The following is a 20527-nucleotide window of genomic DNA, read 5'->3' as shown; positions in this document are numbered from 1 at the left end:
GATCTAGGGCATCCACACTTGGGTGGAAGTAATTCTGATCTGTCCCACAAAAATAGTTGTGCATCACTGTGCTGGATTGATTTGTGGGGATAGTGCGTGGAGTGGGTTTCCTTATGAGGCATGTTTGAATATAGTTGGCCTACATCCATTGCTATAAAAGAGTAAATGGAACATGCTAGTTTTTGAGCAGTATTAGTATAACTGCATGACGACAGGCTGCTTCCTCCAGTCAGATTGTCAAGAACTAGGAAGTATAATCTCAGGATTAAGGGTTATTTATGCTCTGATAAGAAACCATTTCTTTACACAGAGAATTGGAAATCTTTGGTATTCTCTAGTGAGAATGCAAAACTTCTGTACAGTGATATCTGTTTCCAATGATAATCTTGTCATTCGAGTAATTTTTTTGCTGGTTGATCAGTTTATCCAAAATTATTCCATAGCTATTTCTTGCTAATGTGCAATAACATTAATTTAATATATTTTCAAAAGACTGAAGTGTCCATCTTATTTTCAAAAATGGCTGGAATTTGATTTTTTTTTACATCTGTGGGCATGTATGTATGATATTTGTTGAATTAATCTCTCTTCTGAGAAGATGGTTGGCTGTGCAAAATTGGTATAGTTGACAGACTTACTTGTAATTAGTTTTCATGCCTCCATGTAAAAGGTGAAGCGTTTGAAGCATGTAACAAGACAAACCTTGAGGGTAATTAATTAGCAAACTTGTGGATCTGCAGACTTGTTTAGACAGGAAGAAGTATTTAGAAACTAGTAATTGAAACAGATTCAGCTAACCACTTGATCATTGTTAAAACCACAAACAGCAGTTACCACAAAGGAATTAATCAAATTTGTCAAAAAACTGACTTAAAAGTCTTGGTTTTATCATCAATTAATCTCTGCAGTTAAAGTGAATGCTGTCTTCTGAGGTTTACTGCTGTAACTAAGGTTTTGTTCAAGGAAAACAAAACATTCTTAACATGATATTAAAACCTTAGGACATTGTCCGGAGCTTTGCATTTTATTATTATGTATATTCAGGCTTAATAGAAGTTTAGTTTTTATTGCTAGTAATTTCAATAGATAATATCTATATTTAGTTTAGGCATTTATCTTGATTTGTATTGATTCAAATTTTCAGAATTGCCCGAAGGACAGATTGTGTGGACTGATGGTTTATGACAATATGCCATTGATAGCTTTACGTGCTCACATAACAAAATATAGAATGTAAATATACATAAATTAAAATCAGCCTACTTCAAATCACTTTGTTCATTTGGCAATTACGTTATGTAAGAAAGGAAATTGAAAAATACAAAAAAAAGTCTTTTGTTTGAGTTCATAATTTGCTAGTTCCAGCAAACTGATCTAGTCTGTGAAAGCTTTTCAACCTTGCATTAGTCTTCATGTTTGAACAAGACACTTAGTTGTCTGAATCGATTGTCAGTGAAGTGCATGCTTGTCTTAAATTTTCCTCAATGAACTGAATGATCTTTCCAGCTGCATAGCATGGCACTTGACAATTCCTCAGGAGCCATCTCTCAGCAAAGGCAGACGTTGATAATGTGCCAGAATAACCTTTGGCTGAATGAGGAGTAGTTTTGAACACCAAGACCTCGGACCTGCATTAGACTCATGGTCTTGGAAAGAGCTGTGATCCCCATCCCTTCTTCAGAGATATGGGCAGTCAAAGCCACCTCAAAACACTAGAGAGGTATCATAAAGGCTGTCTTTGCAAATCTTCCAAATCCATGGATAGGTGAACCAATATGAGTGCCCTTTTCCAGACAAACATCCACAGGATTGAGACTATGTTCATGATCAACCAGATATATAGTGTGGGCCACATTGTTTGTGTGCCCAGCATCAGACTCCAAAACTCTGGAGGATAGAGAAAAAGATTTAAGAACCCTCTCAAAGTGCCTTTGAAAAAATGTGACATTCTCAACAACTCATGGGGATCTCTGGCTTGTGACTACTGGAGGTGGAGAAGTCACAATGGAAAGGCTCTGAGCACCTGCTTTTAGGACCAGGCAAAGACCAAGCACAAAATGAAGAACAACCCATCTGCTTGCCCTGTCAAGCGTCACCTGCAGCAGAATCTGTAGATCCTGCATAGGACTCATCAACCTCCTTGGGACCCACTGAACTAGAGTGGAAGCAAGTTATCTTTGATCCCAGAGGTCTTCCTGGGAAGACATTTTATGTCACAACCTAATTATGTTTGAGGTTTTCTGTGTCTCAGGAAAATATTGTAATTGTGTGACATCAGAGGCTTGATATTTGGGTCAGACAATGTTGAGTTGGCAAAGATAAATCCGAATCTATAGAGTCCATGTGTTACATTGGGGAACGTGGTTGCCTTTAGTTTAATTTGCAATTGTAAAGCAGAGGAAGTCCATTTGGACTGCATTGCCCTGAGGCACTTGTTTCTGTCTGTTTCTTGACATCAACAACAACTTGCAGGTCACGGTTAAGCAGAGTGTGAGTATGGTGTATCAGGAGCACATTTGCTTCATTTACAAGTGAGCTGCGTGGATTTTCCCCCAGAGCCACAAATAAAGGATACCTTGTAGTGTAGTTCTTGCGGTTTTCCATTGCTTTTGACCAGCTGCGTAGTTTTACTGCTTTGTTTGAAGTAACTGCAGCTGGTTCATTAGTAAGAAAGTCTGTCTGACCGTGCCAAAAGCAGTTCCAAACTGCAGCAAGCCTGGAAACCTAGCAAGATGTAACAACACAAAGGCACAGGCAAATCTGAACGTCTTGCATTGTTTCTTGCGCAGATCTCGCTTGGGGAAAAAAAACCCACACTTGCTCATGAGCATGCTTAGAAGATATACCACAAATCTGTTGATGTTGCAGAATTCATCTTCTATTAAAATTAGACTATTGCCACATGATAGTGATATATGAAATATGTTGCAGAAGTGGATGAGTTTCCTTCAACTCCTTTACTAGGTGCTGCATGTGCATCACAAAATAGCTCTTCTCCCATGTCCTGCTGTCCTTTTATTTTAAACACATGTTCATCCAAGCTGATAAAGTTGCTGATGTGCACAGATGAAGATATGTTTTTAACAAAATTGCATTGCAGATTTATTTTTATCACGATAGAACACAGCAAGGACATTAATTCCTGTCTGGCCCACAAGCTTTGTAGGATTGTGGGGCTTCATCAATTACAGAAGAAAATTGCGTACCACATAAGTTGCTTAATCATTGCTTGGTGATTGCCAAAATTTCAGGGAATTATTTTTCTTCCTTCTGCTGACTTTCTGGGCAAATGCAAAAATCTGGTGCATATTTGCAAAGCAGACCAAGTACAGCCTCAGGATAAGGGGGTGTCCCTTTAGAACTGAGATGAGGAGGAATTCTTTCAGCTAGAGGGTGGTGAATCTGTGGAATTTGCTGCCACAGAGGGATGTGCCAGCCATCATTGGGTGTACTTAGGCAGAAATTGATAGGTTCTTGATTGGTAAGGGTGTTAAGGGGAGAAGGTGGGAGAATGGGGTTGAGAAAAAAGATCAGCCATGATTGAATAGCAGAGCAGACTTGATGGGCTCAATGGCCCAATTCTGCTCCTATACCTTATGGTCTAAGTAGCTTGAATCCTGTGTTGTATTCATTGGAATTACCTTTGTACAATGCACATATTAGATCACAAGTAAAATCTGATGCTGCGTTCTTTTTTCCCTCATTCTTCCCAACCAAGCTTCCATTATAGACTTTCTTTTAATTTCAAATGAACCTTGCTGCTTAAGTAATCAGTAGTGCAATTTGCCTGTTGGATTAGTTCTGCCTTGCAAAATTTGCAGTTTAAAATTGACTGGTCTCCTTTTTCAGCCTGTTCAACAGCTCTTAATTCTAGATCAGAGAACTCATTGCAGTATTGATTTTTCTGTTACTTCCCAATATGAAACTGAGACAGTCTTATAGCAAAATGAATATTAACGTATTTAACTGTGTGACATATATCACTGCTTAACCCCAATGCACAAATGTGCTGTACAACTGAATGATCTGCAGAATATTCAGTTTCACCCTGGAGAAGTCCGTTATTGCTAGAGAATTACCTTTTGCATGAATGAAATCCAGTTATTAATTGTGCAACTATTTTTGTCCGTGTTTGATTGTGATGTGAAATCAACAATTATTAAATTTTAGGAGATTTTTTTAAAAAAAGAATTCTGCCAACCTATGTATATTGCAAACGTCATGACATTCTTTGAATTTGACTTTGGGGGAGCAGAGTGGCCTAGCTGGTCAGGTTGCTGCCTCACGGCTCCAGTGACCCAGGTTTGATTCTGGCATCTGGTGCCACCTACAAGGAATTTCCATTTACTCTCTTCGATTGCATGTGTTTCCTCCAGATTATTCGGTTTCCTCCCACATCCCAAATTTGTGGTTATCTGTCACCTCCAGATTATTCGGTTTCCTCCCACATCCCAAATTTGTGGGTTATCTGGCACTATGTCAGTGACTAGTTGAATCTGGGAGTTGATGGGAATGTGGGGAGAATAAAATAAGTAAGAATAGGATTAGTGTTAAAATAGTTGCTTGATAGCCGGCATGGACTAGGTGGGTCAATGGGACTGGTTTCCATGCTGAATCTCTCTATGACTTTTGACTTTGAGGTTGAATTATAGTTGCCAATTTTGTTTTGATGTAGAAATTTTGTCATATGATATTTGACCAGGTGATATCCACCATATGATATTTGTTCACATGATATAACTTGCTGGCTGTAAGTGCCATTGCGTCTACCCTTGATGCATATCTGATTACTGCTAAACCCCAAATATATTGTTTGACTACTATCTAGTGAGGTGAATAAAAGTTATGATTCAGAGAATATAAAATTTGTAAGGGCAAGTAATATTTAAATAAAAACTTCTTTTGTGTTTCTGTAGTATTTTCTTCAAGGAGAAATATCAATTACATTCTCATGATTCATTTAGAATATCATTAATGCATGGAATTTGTAAAGATTTTGAATTTTGTGACATTTCACAGTACATAAGCAAGTAAAAAAAAACCACAACCAAACCCATTTTATATCATCCACATCTACTTTGCTGAAACTCAGCTTCTAGGAGACTGAGTGCATTCCTCCAGTGGAAACAAAGTTGCTAGACACTCAAATTAAAACATTGTCCGCAGTGTTGTGTATCTCTCCCTCTCTCCCTTTGTCCACTGTTTGTTTCTCCTTTGTCCCGTTTCAGTTTGTGTTTCTTAGGAGTCAGTGAGTTTCCAGGCTCTTTTCAGAAGCCCTGTTGCTGTCATCCTTACAACCTCTATTGAAATTGTGCATTCTCAGTAAGTGGTTGCAGTCAGGATAGCCTTCATGCTGCATGTGCATGAATTTTGTGTTCAAAGACCATTATTTCTGAGATGCCAGGAACGGTACTTTGGACACTAAAGTTTTGAAATTTGTAGCAAATCGTGAGGGTCCTCTCTGCCATACCTTTTTTGATAGGATTACCTAGAGGTATGTGACTGGAGGTAATATGTGGTTGTATGCTGTGTCTGTCCCAATGTTGTACCAAGTGTTAGGATGCATTGCATTGTGTTGCAAGCCTCCTTTCAGCAGATCTTCTATTGTCTTTGTGATATAGTGGGGCATTTTTTTCTTACTGCACATAATTATCCAGATAGATAATAGTAAAAGACATTGCATTATTAATTATCAGGTTTAACAAACAAGTTCCCGAGCTGTATATTTATATATTTCAATATGACTATTTTTGCATTTCTTTTCAGGAATGGTTTAGTATTCTGATTTCAGTGGTTTTCGTTTTATCTTGGCACTGGAAACATGTTGGAAGGCTTGGGTAAGTTCTCTCTGTTATTATGTTTTGTAAACAGAATAGTTCTTGGTAATTAATTGTGTCTAACTGGAAATGTATAATAGTGCTGACACCGCTTCTGTGCACCTGACTGTACAGTGTGCGGATAAAGTCCATGTCAGCTGTCTTGCAGATCCAACCTGAAAATAGTTTTGGAGAGTGGGGTTATAATTACAACTACTTGCAAGAGGTGGCAGAGGAGTGGACGTTTCTGACTTAGGTTTAAGAATCAAACACTTTTTCATGTTGCATTTCAATCACCCACAGCAACAGTTCTCGATGCTAATAAAACATTAGGTGACAGATAAAATCTTTATGCAGAAAATCTTGAATTATTTAAGAAATAGTAAATAGGTAATTAAAGGAGTTGGACTGATTAGGTACCAAAAGGAGATATCCTTTCTGAGGTAGGTGATGTGGCTAAGGTACTGAATCAGTACTTGGCATTATCCTTCACGAAGTAAGAGGATACAATCAATAGAGTAGTGCAGGAGAACAGAAAAGTAAAACTGGTTATGGATAAAATAACCAGAAGGTACTTGAAGGAATGGCTGAACTGCCAAAGTAGAGAAGTAACCAGTCCAGATGGATGCAATCTTCAGTGGCATCCCCCAGATTTCTGAAGCTATGAAAATGTTACTTCTATGTATAAAATTGGAGCTGAGGGATCAATCTGGCATCTGCTAGTCAGGCAGCTTTATGCCACTAGTGGATCAACAATTATAAACAATAATCCAGGACAAAATTAATTGCCATTTGCAAAGTTATGGCTAATAAATTAAAATCTAACTTGACAGAACTCTTTGTAGTTTGTGTGTAAATAGATTTTTTTCCAAGTCTCTCTCACCTTTCTTAGTGGAAATGTATCACTGTTTTTTTCACTTCCTCTGGGTTAATAATCCAATGATATCTACATAAAAGGATTGTGGGAGTACAGGTCCTCCCAGGGTTATGAATGCCCGATTTATGAACAGCCCATACATGCGAATGAGCATTTGTGAGACCAGTGGGATGGTTGGGGATGGATTTGCGGGGCTGCAGGCATCTTCTGCTGGGTGGGAATGGGGCATTGCCATGTGCCTTTTCTCCCACAACAGTTGGAGGCTGGGTCAAGCCGAGCAGAGCTGGAATCACTAAGCAGATTCACTTGGGTTTCATAAAGACAGAATCCTGTCGTAACTGGGGACTGCCTGTACCTTTACCAAAACAGCACTTCAAGAAGGCAGCTCATTAGTAATCAAGAATGGGGAATAAATGCTGTTCATGTTAGCAATAATTATATCATGGTAATTAATAAATAAAAATTGTGTGAACTCTCAAGGTGACATGCTAACGTACCACGTTAGTAGAGGTTAGCAAAATTGAAGTCTATGAAATTAAAATAATATTGTTAGCATGAATACAAAACTAGTTAAGATGCAGAAGGCAGACTATGGTGGTGCGTGTTTCTTCCAATTGGAGTAATGTTTGCGGTGATGTTCATGGGGGCTTAGTATTGATAACATTGCTCTGTATGTTAATGACCTGAATTTGGGTATACAGGGCATAATTTCAAAGTTTAGCAAGGACATTGCACTTGATAAATAGTAAATCAGGAGAAGCGTGGTAACGTATTCGACGAGGCCACAAATTGTTGGAATGAGCATTTTTGAATTAGTCGTTCAATTGTATTAGCTTGACTAATGCTAGGATTCATTGTTGAATGAAATTTGCAAAAAAAAGAGATAAAACTTGCTGCGAATGTTCAGTTATCCCATTGATAGATCACTTTGAGGCTTGATGAGGCATCTATCAGATTTTTGATCTGGACTGAAAGATAGAGGGGAGGTGGCCAGTAAAAAAAATGCTGGAGGGAAGAGGTGGAGCAAGAGCTACCAGGTGATAAGCCTACCTCCCCGATCTGCCTATCACCCCTCTCACCTGGATCCACCTATCACCTGCCAGCTGTTGCTCCACCCCTTCCCTCCAGTTCTTTATACTGGCTATTTCCCCTCTATCTTTCAGTCCAGATCAAGAGTCTTGACGTGAAATGTCGACTGTTATTTCCCTCAATAGATACTGCCTGACCTGCTGAGTTCCTTCAGTGTTTCCTCTTTTGTCCCTATCTATTAGATTTTATCAGTTTATAGGTGCAGAATGTGGATTAGTATCATGGATCGTGTTTGCTTTGTGTATCAGATTACTTTTCTCGATGCGTCAGTTTACATTGACCCACATGCTTGCAACATTTTGGAGAGAACACCTGCTCCACCTGTAGCAACATTGCACTTTTACAAAACCCAGTGAAAATGTTATTAAATTAGTGGCATTGAAAATTATGTAGACCAAAATTGGAAATAAATATCAATTGTATTTGTAGATACCCAGCGTACTTTGCTGGCCGTGGAGCGGTTACAGGCCAAACTACGAGAAAAAGGAGATGCAGCAAATGAAGAGAAATTGAGCTTATTGAGATCTGTGCTACAGAGCCCACTCTTCAACCAGATTCTGAACCTGCAGAGCTCTGTGCAACAGTTGAAAGATCAGGTGAGATCCAACTTTACATTAAGGACTGTATTAAAACAGATTTCTTTTGATTACTGGTGATAACATTTAATCTCACTCTGTAATGAGCATGCCATGGTCATTGCACCTTTCCGGGAGCATTGTCTCCCCAGAATAAAGCATTATTCTTGCAACAAAGAATTGAATAAATTAAATTATATTTAATCTTTCTTAGATTTGGTGCAAGTGAGCATAAGTAAGTACCTTTGATATGAGGTTACGGCTTGTTGGGTTTTCAATTCATCCTGGTAATTATTTAATTATTATTGAATGATTCCAATGAGCAACATTATTATCCCTTTATTTGACCTTTGTAAATTCAGATGAGTCATGGCTTGATAATTTATGATGCTAGTGCATAAATTTTAACTAGAAAATCAAATCAATTGCAGAAGCAATCCATATTCTCATGACAGATCCTTCACCTCAGGTACAGTAGTATTCTGTTTTTCTCTGCCATCTCCAGTTGATTTGATCATAATTTTCTACTTACAAAATTCATTAAACAAAATAATTATACTTTATAACAATGTAAAAGTAATACTGTGGCACAAGCAACATTGAGCAGATGCTGGGAGTCTGAAATAAAAATAGAAAGTAATGGTAATGCTATGTAGTTTAGGAAGCATCTGAGAGAAATGGTTAGCATTTCAAGTCAATGATCTTTATCATCTTTATTTTTCATCTTTATTATTCATTGTCAGAGCTTTACCATCTTTATTTTTGTACTGTTCAGTTTATATAATTCCTCATTGTTCCAACCAGAATTTTTCACTTCATTGATTTGATTTAACTTTCTACATGAACCAGCAGCCTTGAATGTTTCAATGAGATTACCTTTCATTCATTCAAATTCCAGTAAGCATAGACCAATCTTAGGTAACTCTCACCTCCATTTCCTCTCTACCCCCTGGCTCTCTCTCTCCTTCTGATTTGTTTCCAATCCCCCAATATTTATAGGATGGAGACCCACCAGCTCTTCTCCGCCCCCCCCCCCCAGCCCAGCCCACCCTTTTCCTCCTGGTTCTATCCACCCTCTTCCTCCTGGTTCCATCCACCTTCTACCCACACATTTCACCACCCCCCCCCCCCCCCCCCCCCCCAAATCTGGTCCTGGTTCTATCTGCCATTCACCTCTCCTCTAATGGTTCCCATTATCACCTTCCTTACTACTTAGATTCCAGCACTGGTAGCCTTTGTGTTCCCACATATCACTCTCCAGCAGCTGCCTCCACATTCACCCTCTCCAACCCCTCCTGGCTCCATTTTTCTCTTTTTTTGTCCACCTTCATCTGTCACCCATCTACCTCTGTTTCCCAGCTTCACCCTCCCTATCCCCTACTTGGCTCAATCTGCCCATCATTCTACCACATCCCCTCTCTCCCTTCAGTCCACCAATCACTTTTGCCTTCCCCCTCTCCTCAGTCTTGATGCAGGGTTTTAACCTGAAATGTCAACAGTTCCTCTTCTTCCCTCCCCCCCCCCCCCCCCATAGATGCTGCTCAACCCACTGAGTTCCTCCATCAGATTGTTTGTTGTTAGACCAATCTTAGTCTCTTCTTAGGACAAAGAATCATTCCTGTTATTTGATGCTGCATTTTTTCCAATACAGGTATATCACCCTTGGGTATGGAGACCAAAACTCTGCTCAGTACTCCAAATCAGGTCTTACCAAAGTCTTGTACAACAAGCCTTGAGATCTTTGGGCTGAGAAGACCCAACTACAGGCTGCACCATCGTAGTTTGAAGGCTGCACCTCAGCTGGCTGGCTGTCAAGGACAAGGGTCTGGTGAAAGAGGAGCGGTGAAGTTGCTAAATCCAGAGAAGGGACAGGAAATTTAGGCTCCTTGGTGCCACTGCTAATCTTCTGAAACAATACCTCAGCAATCTTAGTAACCGGTTGGAGGACAGATTGCTGGAGTGTCATGGCAATGGCAACTTCCTTTGATGTGATGGCAACGGTATGAGTTTGCATGTCTGCAAGCTGCTGTGCCACACTGGAAAGGAGAAGTCCAAGCACTGCACAAAACCCTTTGCATGGTTAGAGCTGGAGCCCCATCCCCATGCCACCTTGATATTTCACACCTACATTTTGGTAGATTGGCCAATGCACCAGATATTTCATTGCAAGTGTGCATTACCTGCCTCCTATAGGCTATGGGCAGGCATGGTAGTGTAGTGGTTAGCGTAACCCTATTACAGCACCAGCAACCCGGGTTCAATTCTGGCCACTGTCTGTAAGGAGTTTGTACATTCTCCCTGTGTCTGTGTGAGTTTCCTCCGGGTGCTCTGGTTTCCTCACACATTCCAAAGATGCACGGGTTAGGAAGTTGTGGGCATGCTATATTGGCGCCGGAAGCGTGGCGACACTTGTACATCGAAACACGTGACTAATTGAAGCATGTGACTAATAAAGAAATCTTATCCTTCCAAATCATCCTCCAGCAGAAGCTTGATTGACCTCATCTTCAAGCTTCTGCCTGAGGATGATTTGGAAGGAGTTGCTCCCCCATTCCTGGCAATTCACTGTCCTGGAAGTACTTCTACCCTTAAAATTGGTTTATTATTGACACATGTACCAAGGTATGGTGAAAAACTTTGTTTTGTATGCCATCCATACAGATCATTCCATCACATCAGTACATCAAGGTAGTACAAGGGAAAAGCAATAACAGAATGCAGAATTAAGTGTTACAGTTACATAGAAAGTGCAGGCAGACAATAAGGTGCATGGCAAGATGAGGTAGATTGAGGTCAAGAGTTCATCTTAACATATAAGGGGACCATTCAATAGTCTTACAGCCAGGTAGAAGCTGTCCATGAGCCTGGTGGTAGGTGCTTTCAAGCTTTTCTATCTTCTGCCCAATGGGAGGGGAGAGAAGAGAGAATATCCGGGGCAGGTGGGTTCTTTGATTTTGTTGGCTGCTTTGCCGAGGCAGCGAGAAGTGTAGACAGAGACCACGGAGGGGAGGCTGTTTTTCATGATATACTGAGCTGTGTCCACAATTCTCTGCAGTTTCTTGCAGTCTTGGGCAGAGTGGTTGTCATACCAAGCTGTGATGCATCTGGATAGGATGCTTTCTATGGTGCATCTATAAAAATTGGTGAGGGTCAATAGAGATGTGCCAAATTTCTTTAGACTCCTGAGGAAGTAGAGATGCTGGTGTGCTTTCTTGGCCGTGGTGTCTACGTGGTTGGACCAGGACAGGCTATTGGTGATGTTCACTCCTAGGAACTTAAAGCTCTCAATCCTCCTAACCTCAGCACCATTGATGTAAACAGGAGCGTGTGCGGCGATAATTGGTGCCTGCTTCTCCATTGTTGGAACATTGTTTTCAACTGTGCTTTATTAGAAGAGTGAATGTGCTTAAAAGCATTGTGTCTTGCTTCTCTTGTTTTTATTGCTTGCTACCTAACTGTGCACCTGTAACCTGATTTTGCGTCAATACATTTTGAGAGTCTTGCTCTTAAGGGAGCTGGCCACTAATTCACATCACTGCTGGAAGTTGCTCTGGAGCTCTGCTAACATGACTGAAAATGAGATTCATTTGATTCTTTAAAGATATAGTGGCAGCTACCTAAATATCCTGGATGATCCAGTAAAAACACATGGGGAGATGTTTTGCCCTGGAAGTCCTGTGAAGTCTCGCTATGCAGAGATGGCATGTTCTTTCTGTTTCTTGAATTGCATTTCACAGAACAAAATGTGCAGAAGCTATGAACCAGAAATTACAAGCAGTATCCAGCTGGTCAAAAAGCTACTGTCTGGAATGTGTCTTATCTCAACAGCTTGCACTGTTTAATTGAGAGGAATTCCATTTGAATTGTAAACTGAATTCCTTGCATCCCTTACTTGGGCAGTAGCTCACAATATAAGGAAGGGTTCGGTCATTCAACCCCGCACATCTCTTCCAGTGTAAAAGCTGTACGTCGACTTCATTTAGCCAGCTTTGATCTCAATCCTTTGATACTCGTACCTAACAGAAATGTTGCTACCTCTAGGAGCTGTTCTCCTGATTTAATATTCACTCAAAGTCTAAAAATAAAAACCATGTCAGTTCTTTTTCGTTCTTCTCTGAAATATCAACACAGCACAAAGTGACCTCTGGGTCCTCTGGATTGACATGGGAATACAATGACAGGAGTAGGTGATTAAGTGCCACACATCTCTTCCATTGTCATTTGTACCTCAACTTCATTTAGCCAGCTTTGATCTCTATCCTTTGATACCCACATCTGACAAAAATGTTGCTATAGATCTTTAAATTCTCAAATGTATGCAACATCCACAGATGATATTTGAAGTGGAGAAAGCCTTCCAAATTTCTGTGTGTTTTTTCAATGAATGTCTTTCCTAGATGCCCTCTTGTTTAAGTCCGATAAAACATTATCTGTGCTTTGTTGTTGATTCCTGACCTGTTTCTTCAGTTTTCCAGCCAAAATCATCCAGGAATGCAAAAACAACCCCAGGCTTTGTTTTGTAACAGCAGACTGTTGTCTTGGAACCATCTCCCCTGTTTCTTCCACTTTCACCTCCAACAAATGTGAGAAGCTCATGGACTTATTTGCTACAAAAACTATCCAGCAAACTGCCTATGTTACCTCACTCCATTCATCTGTCCGAAGCTTCTGAGATTCTCCCTAGCCCCCATCTCAGGTCTTACTGATTTGTCTCCTAATCCCTTCATTCCTTTTGCACAATAATTATGTCCATGAGATTTGTCATTTGCTTACTCAGTTTGATTTTCACTAAACTGCTGGCCCCCATGCTAGCTGATATTATTGACAGTTCTCCATCAGTGTCCTGAAACAGGGTTTTGACCTAAAACATCCACAATTCCTTATCTCCCACAGATGCTGCTCGACCCGCTGAGTTCCTCCAGCAGATTGTTTGTTGCTCCGTCAGGTGCTGCTTCTCCTTCACATTAAAATCTTCTGTCACCATGAGCTCTCATCCTGACGAACTGCCTCTTTCCCTCTCCGAAGTCCTTGAGAGTGTCAAAGCCTGCTAAATCCATGTCCATTTTTCCTAGAACTCCTTGTTTGAATCTTCCGGTTAGATGTTTAGCTCTGCCATAGTACCAGAATAGCTTTATCAGTCAATAATGGCATTGATTTCTATTTTAATCTGTTTCTTCAAATCCTCGTTGATCTGTCTGCAGCCTTTGACATAGTGACCATAGTGCCTAACTCCAGTGTGTGTAGCTATCCAACTTGGTAGGACCTTGCAGCCTTCGTTCTATTTTTATCCACCTAGAGAATCTCACATGATGGTTTTTCTTCCCTTGTGCACCTTTGTCTTTAATATTGCACAAGGATCTATTCTTAGCTCTCGCCTATTTTTCACCTGCTCATTACCCTCAGAAGTGTCATTAGAAAACATGGCATCAGTTTCAATATGCGCCAGTGAGGCAAGTGTACCCAGTCAACATCTCTCTTAATTTGTCCTTCATCTAAATTATCAGACTGACTCTAAATTCATCTCTCTAATTTCCATGGCTCAGACTTCTGTGCTTCTCTCGCTTCAATCCCCATGTCTATGCCTATCCACTCACCTGTGCTTTTCAGATAGACAAAAAATTCAACCTAGCCAGATGGCTTAGCAACAAGTGAGTAAAGGCACAATATAAACCAAGTTCACAGCTGCCAACTGGAATGTTGATATATATTGTATTGTGTAAAGTTAGCTTAGAAATAGGGGCCCAGAAATTGGATTGTGTAGCATTTGATGGCTGCCTGATTGTTTAGCCACAGGTTCTCCCCAAGTATGTTCTCCACGATTGATGTTAAACATTACGGTCAAACATTCCAGAGATCTCAGGCGCATTGTCTCGTATAATGAAAAAATTCAGTGTTCTCACATAGGTAGCATTTTAGATTTCCATGCAATGTTTACTTAGCATATGCAATCTGAAGAAGTCGCTTTAAAATTCACTAGATTCTATTTCCACCCCCCTTTTTTCAGTGAAGAGTGCAATTTGCCATTTTCCAATACAAGGGCACAATTCTTGAATATGGAGAGTCTTAAAAAAAATTATGACCATTGGATTCATATCTTCTTCTGTTTCTGTGTCTGCTTGTTTCTTTATTTTCTTCATTAACATTTTGTTTAAAATAATAAAAGTTACTTTGCTTAGTTTTCAGTTCTCTTGTTCTTATAGTAATTGTTGTTTTGCTCCATTGAGTACAGTCAGATCTAAAGTACTAACTTAACAGTCCTGTTATCTGTTCTAGTCCTTAACTACATGCACCTCTTAATCATTGTATATTTATAAAGCTGTCTGTTTGCTTTGAGACTGGAAGTGAATAGCAGAGAGCTATTGAGCCACCAAATGCTTCCCATACCAGATACCTCTTAATTGACACAACACAAAAATGAACCAGTTTGATTTGGGGTGGGGGGGCGGGAATGGTTGATTTACCCAGATGTGTAATGGCATTCATCTACATGTTACTACCACTGGGGAGGAGGTACAGGAGCCGGAAGGCCCACACTGGAAGTTTCAGGAATAGCTTCTCCCACTCCGCCATCAGATTTCTGAATGGTCCATGAACACTACCTCGTTATTCCTCTTTTGCACTATTTATTTATTTTTTGTAACTTATAGTCATTTTTATGTCTTGGACTGTACTGCTGCCGCAAAACAACAAATTTCACGACATTTGGCAGTGATAATAAACCTGATTCTTATGTTAAATGTAACAACTTGGAGAGATTTCTCGGCCTTGTCTTGGTTCATTGTTCGAGGGTGTCATGGGATTTTTGAGGTTGTGTACTATGGCTGTTGATGTGAATACTCCAGGACCATTCCATAATCTGTCAATATTTGCTCCGTTTTTTGCTGAACATTACCCTCAAGGTTATTCTACAGACATTCGGTGCATCGTCTAGTATAATGCAAAACTTCAGTGTTCTCGTATCAGTATCATTTTAAATTTCGGTGCAATGTTTACTTAGCATATACAATCTGAAGTAGTCACTTTTGTGAAATAGAAACAAAAAACACACAGCAGATTAATAAGGATCTGGAAAGAGAAAATCTGAGTAATGCTTTGGATGTAGATCCTTCACTGCAAATTATAGTTTTGTTTCAGATTTCCCTTTTTTTAAAGTATTGGTGAAGTTACTTTGATATTTGTACCTTTTTAAATAGGTGAATGTCACACCATCTTCTGTACGTTCAAACATCGATCTTTCTCAAGCAACTGGTTCATCTGTCCCTTTGGCTTCTTCCCCGCTAAATGAATCGTACATGATTGCTCAACAGAATGGAAATAAGGAAGTTGAACAGGAGCTTCCAGTGCAGCCTGGTTCTCCTTATGTTAATGGCAGGCGGTCCAGTGAAGAGTTTGAGCAGATTTTGAGGAAAATGTCTCATGTAAGAGATGTAATATGTTTCATGTAGTGTTAGACGTTTGAAAACCTATTTAATATATGGTTTAAATTAATGTCAAAGCTAATTTTCAAACTTGTCCTATTTATGAAGCGAATAATTTTCCTGTCAACATGTTTTTGATTTGTGTTGAAGCAACTGTTATACTACAAAATGAATATTTTCTTAACTGTCAACTAATGCTAGAAATACAGGAAAGATTATTAGCATCGGTTTCACATATTAACTATTCTCTTACCTTTTTAACAAAGTTGGTATCATTTAGCTATTGGGGGATTGCTTTCCCACAGTATCAGATCTCAGCTCACATCCTGAGCTATTCCAGTAAGATGGTGATTTGTGTGAAGAATTTACTTTAAGACCACATTTGAGCTTGATCAGAATATGCCCAAGTTGAAATATTGTCCTACAATTTCACTGTTTGCAATTTTTTAAATATGGGTGAACATACTCCTTTTGTAGAACTTCTGATTGCTATGATAAATTATTATGTGGTGAAGAATTTGTTTCTGTTAACAATCTCTTTTCCATCAGGGCCGTCCAGTTGAATACATAAATCTAGTGAAACCTCCCTGTGGTGGTTTGGGATTCAGTGTAGTAGGACTTAAGAGTGAACATAAAGGAGAACTGGGGATCTTTGTCCAGGAAATCCAAGAGGGCAGTGTATCTGCAAGGTAAGAATTTTTAGGGTATTAAATGTTTGCTGTTTTTTAAAAAAAAAGACCTATGATTGCCAATCAAATATTTTTGAAGAATCTCTTAAAAAGATTTAATAGAAGTCTCTGTGATTTTCTATGTTAATATATTAGAAACTGTAAATACCCTCCATGGATACTTAGTAGAAATCTGTGATTTTCTATGTTAATATGTCAGAAGCCATAAATACTTAAAGATACTTGTTATTAATATGTTGTCTTACTGATCATATTTAGTATGCATCTTAATTCCTGCAGTTGATTTTGGACGACTTATTATAGCTTTTTTCTGGGTCTCCCATCTTTCCTCTGAAGCACTTGCATTAATTTTTTTAAAAAAAACAAAATTAAAAGATAAGTTATTCAGGAAGCAAATATGCTCAGATTTGATGCATTTAATGGTTAGTGATGGTACAATAAGAGGAGGCAATGAAGCAGAAAAGGAGACACATTTAAAAAATTAAACAGTGATCCAAGGAAACCGGTAGAAGGTTTAACATTAAAATAAATTCAGGTTAGTGAATTGCTATGAGTATTCAGATGAGAATATACATCTACTTTGCTCACTACCTTCTATTCACCATTGGTCTGGGTTGTCGATGGGTCTTATTGATGTAGGAATTTAAAAAAATGAACTGAAAATTATTTGGCATAATTTGATGAGGCATCTTGGAATGGTTATTTCTGTAAGGTATGAAAGCTTTGACATTGCCTTAGAATGTAAATTTTAAACATTTTCCAGCACTAAAAGTATTTGTGCTTTTCCTGCTTGTGATTTATTCTAGTGTTGAGTGTGTAAATATTGCAGTGGTGGTATTGTCAGATGGTATTAATGGATTACAGTACCAACCTTTTATCAAATGATTGATGTCACTGAATTTCTTGCAGTGCTGGGATCAGGTCTATGGTGATCTATTCTTACCATTTCTCTTCTGGCCATTTCCTGCCATTTTTCGGTAAGCTGGGTGGAAGTGGACACTATTGGGCACCCTGGCATAATTAATGTTAAGACCCTTCTGCCCTCAAACTTATAGAGCAGCATTTGAAAGTTGCTGCCACTAAATCTATGGACCCACTCACTGCCAGTGGAAGGTCCCTTGCAGCAGTACTATGAGGTCCATCAACCAGAAAACCTCTTGTCTTCTCTGAGATCGTTCTTGACTGTTTTTTGAACTGGTGCCCCAACACAATTGGTACAGGATCACTTTCGCAGATGTGAGGTATTAAGTGCTGTGTTTTAAAGATTCATGCTTTCTTAGAGTCCTAGAGTAATACAGCATGGAAATAGGTCCTTCAGCCCAGCTGAACATTAATGATGCCAGGATGCCCAATGCCTGAAAAATCCATGCCAACCACAGCATCCTCCCTGCTAACCCTAGTTGCTCGCGTTTGGCCCATAACCCTCCATGTACCTATCCAACTGCCTCTTAAATGTTGCAATTGTACCCGCCTCAACCGCTTCCTCTGGCAGCTCATTCCAGGTACTCACTACCCTCTGCATAAAGAAGTTACCTCTCAGGTCTCTTTTAAATCTCACCCCTCTTAACTTGTATCTTTGCTGTCTAGTTATGGACTCCCCAACCCTGGGGAAAAGACTTTGACCGTCCACCTTATCCATATCCCTCATGATTTTATAAACTCCTGAGGTCACTCTTCATTCTCCTATGCGCCAAGGAATAAAGATCTAGCATGGCCAACCTCTCCCTATGACTCAAGCCCTCTAGTCCAGGCAGCATCCTCGTAAATCTTTTCTGCACTCTCTCCAGCTTGACAATGTCTTTCCTATAAAATGGTGACCAAAACTGTACACAATACTCTAAATGCAGCCTCACCAACAACTTAAGTAACTGCAGCATAATGTCCCTACTCCTAAACTCAATGCCTTGACCGACGAAGGCCAGCATGCTAAACGCCTTCTTCACCACCCTGTCTGCTTGTGCAGCTGCTTTCAACGGACTGTGCATTTGTACTCCCAGGGCCCTCTGTTCCACAACACTCGTCAGTGCCCTGCCATTCACTGAACAAGTCCTGCCCTGGTTTGACTTTCCAAAATGCATTACCTCATACTATCTAAGTTGAAATCCATTTGCCATTCCTCAGCCCATCTCCCTAACTGATCAAGATCTCTTTGCAATTCATTGTAACCTGCTTCACTATCAACAAGACCCCCTAATTTAGTATCTTCAGCAAACTTGCGAATCGTACCATGTACATTCATATCCAAATCATTTACATAAATAATGAATAACAGAGGTCCCAACACTGACCCCTGAGGCACCCCACTAGTCACAGGCCTCCAGTCGGAGAATCAAACTTCAATCTTGCATGAAGAGCGTGGTAGAAAATTGCTTTTGGGGGGCAATGAGACAAGCAGATGTTGGGTGCTAAAGTGGAGCTGGTGCTCAAGTCAAGTCAAAGTCAAGCTTATATGTCATATGCACAATTACATGTATGCACAAGTGCAATGAAAGACTTACTTGCAGCAGCATCACAGGCACATAGCATCCTATAAGCAGCATTCAAAAGGAAAACATAAACAATTTTTACAAGAGAGAACACAATTAGAACAAAAAATACAAAGTTCATTTTAGTGCAAAGTGATCAAAGCGTTGCTGAACTGTAGTGATTAGGGCTGTGCCAGTTGGTTCAAGAATGGAATAATAAGACATAGGAGCAGAATTAGGGCATTCAGCCCATTGAGTCTGTTCTGCCATTTGATCATGGCTGATTTATTTTTCCATCTCAAAACCCCATTCTCCTGCCTTCTCCCTGTAACCTTTGACACCCTTATTAGTCAAGAACCTATCAACCTCTGTTTTAAATATTCCCAATGACTTGGCCTCCACAGCCCTCTGTGGCAATGAATTCCACAGATTCACCACCCTCTGGCTGAAGAAATTCCTCCTCATCTTCGTTCTTCTATTCTGAGGTTGTGCCCTCTGGTCCTAGGCTCTCCCACTATTGGAAACATCCTCTCCATGTCCACTTTATCCAGACCTTTCAGTATTCGGTAGGTTTCAATGAGATTCCCTCCTCATCCTTCTAAACTCCAGCAAGTACTGGCTCAGAGCCATCAAACGCTCCTGTTAACCCCTTCATTCCCAGGACCATTCTTGTAAACCACCTCTGGACCCTCTCCAACGCCAGCACATCCTTCCTTTGATATGGGGCCCAAAACTGCTCACAATGCTCCAAATATTGTCTGACCAATGCCTTGTAAAGCCTCAGCATTACATTCTTGCTTTTATATTCTAGTCGTCTCAAAATGAATGCTAACATTGCATTTGCCTTCCTTACTACCGACTCAACCTGCAAGTTAACCTTTAGGGAATCCTTCACTAGGACTCCCAAGTCCCTTTGCACCTCCGATTTCTGAATTTGCTCCCTGCTTAGAAAATAGCCTATGACTTTATTCCTTCTACCAAAGTGCATGATCATACACTTCCCTACGCTGTATTCCATCTGCCACTTCTTTGCCCATTCTCCCAACCTGTCCAAGTCCTTCTGCAGACTCCCTGCTTCCTCAACCCTACCTGCCCCTCTACCTGCCTTTGTATCATCTGCAAACTTGGCCGCAAAGCCATCATTAACGTATAACATGAAAAGTAGCGGACCCAACAGTGACCCATGGGGAACACCACTAGTCCACTAGTCACTGGCAGCCAACCAGAATAGGCCCCCTTTATTCCCACTCTGCCTTCTGCCAGTCAGCCAATCTATCCCTGCTCATATCTTTCCTGTAATACCATGGGCTCCTTTCTTGTTTAGCAGCACCTTGTCAAAGGTCTTCTGAAAATCCAAGTAAACAACATCCACTGACTATCCTTTGTCTATCCTGCCTGTTCCTTCCTCAAAGAATTCCAACAGATGCGTCAGGCGAGATCTCTCCTAAAAGAAACCGCACTGACTTCGGCCTATTTTATCATGTTGAAGGGAAGTAGCTATTCTTGAATCTGGTAGTGTGGGACTTCAGGCTTCTGTACCTCCTGCCCGATGGTAGCTACAAGAAGATGGCATGGCCCGAATGGTTGGGAGCCTTGAT

At 40.1% G+C, this 20527-nt stretch overlaps 1 protein-coding gene across 10 annotated transcripts in view; it reads left to right on the top strand.

The window, feature by feature from the left end:
* The window catches only part of LOC127572484 (multiple PDZ domain protein), a 295812-nt gene that overhangs the window by 135616 nt on the left and 139669 nt on the right, over window positions 1–20527 (top strand). For all 10 annotated transcript variants that reach the window (XM_052019821.1, XM_052019820.1, XM_052019825.1 and 7 more), the window contains 4 exons: window positions 5767–5837; window positions 8212–8378; window positions 15551–15775; window positions 16325–16464. In XM_052019821.1, the coding sequence (XP_051875781.1) occupies window positions 5822–5837; window positions 8212–8378; window positions 15551–15775; window positions 16325–16464 (548 nt within the window). In that variant the 5' untranslated portion in view covers window positions 5767–5821. The remainder of the gene's footprint in view (window positions 1–5766; window positions 5838–8211; window positions 8379–15550; window positions 15776–16324; window positions 16465–20527) is intronic.

This window comes from Pristis pectinata, chromosome 7, assembly GCF_009764475.1.
Source record: "Pristis pectinata isolate sPriPec2 chromosome 7, sPriPec2.1.pri, whole genome shotgun sequence".
Classification (NCBI taxonomy): Eukaryota; Metazoa; Chordata; class Chondrichthyes; order Rhinopristiformes; family Pristidae; genus Pristis; species Pristis pectinata.
This window is presented reverse-complemented; position numbering and strand designations above follow the sequence as displayed.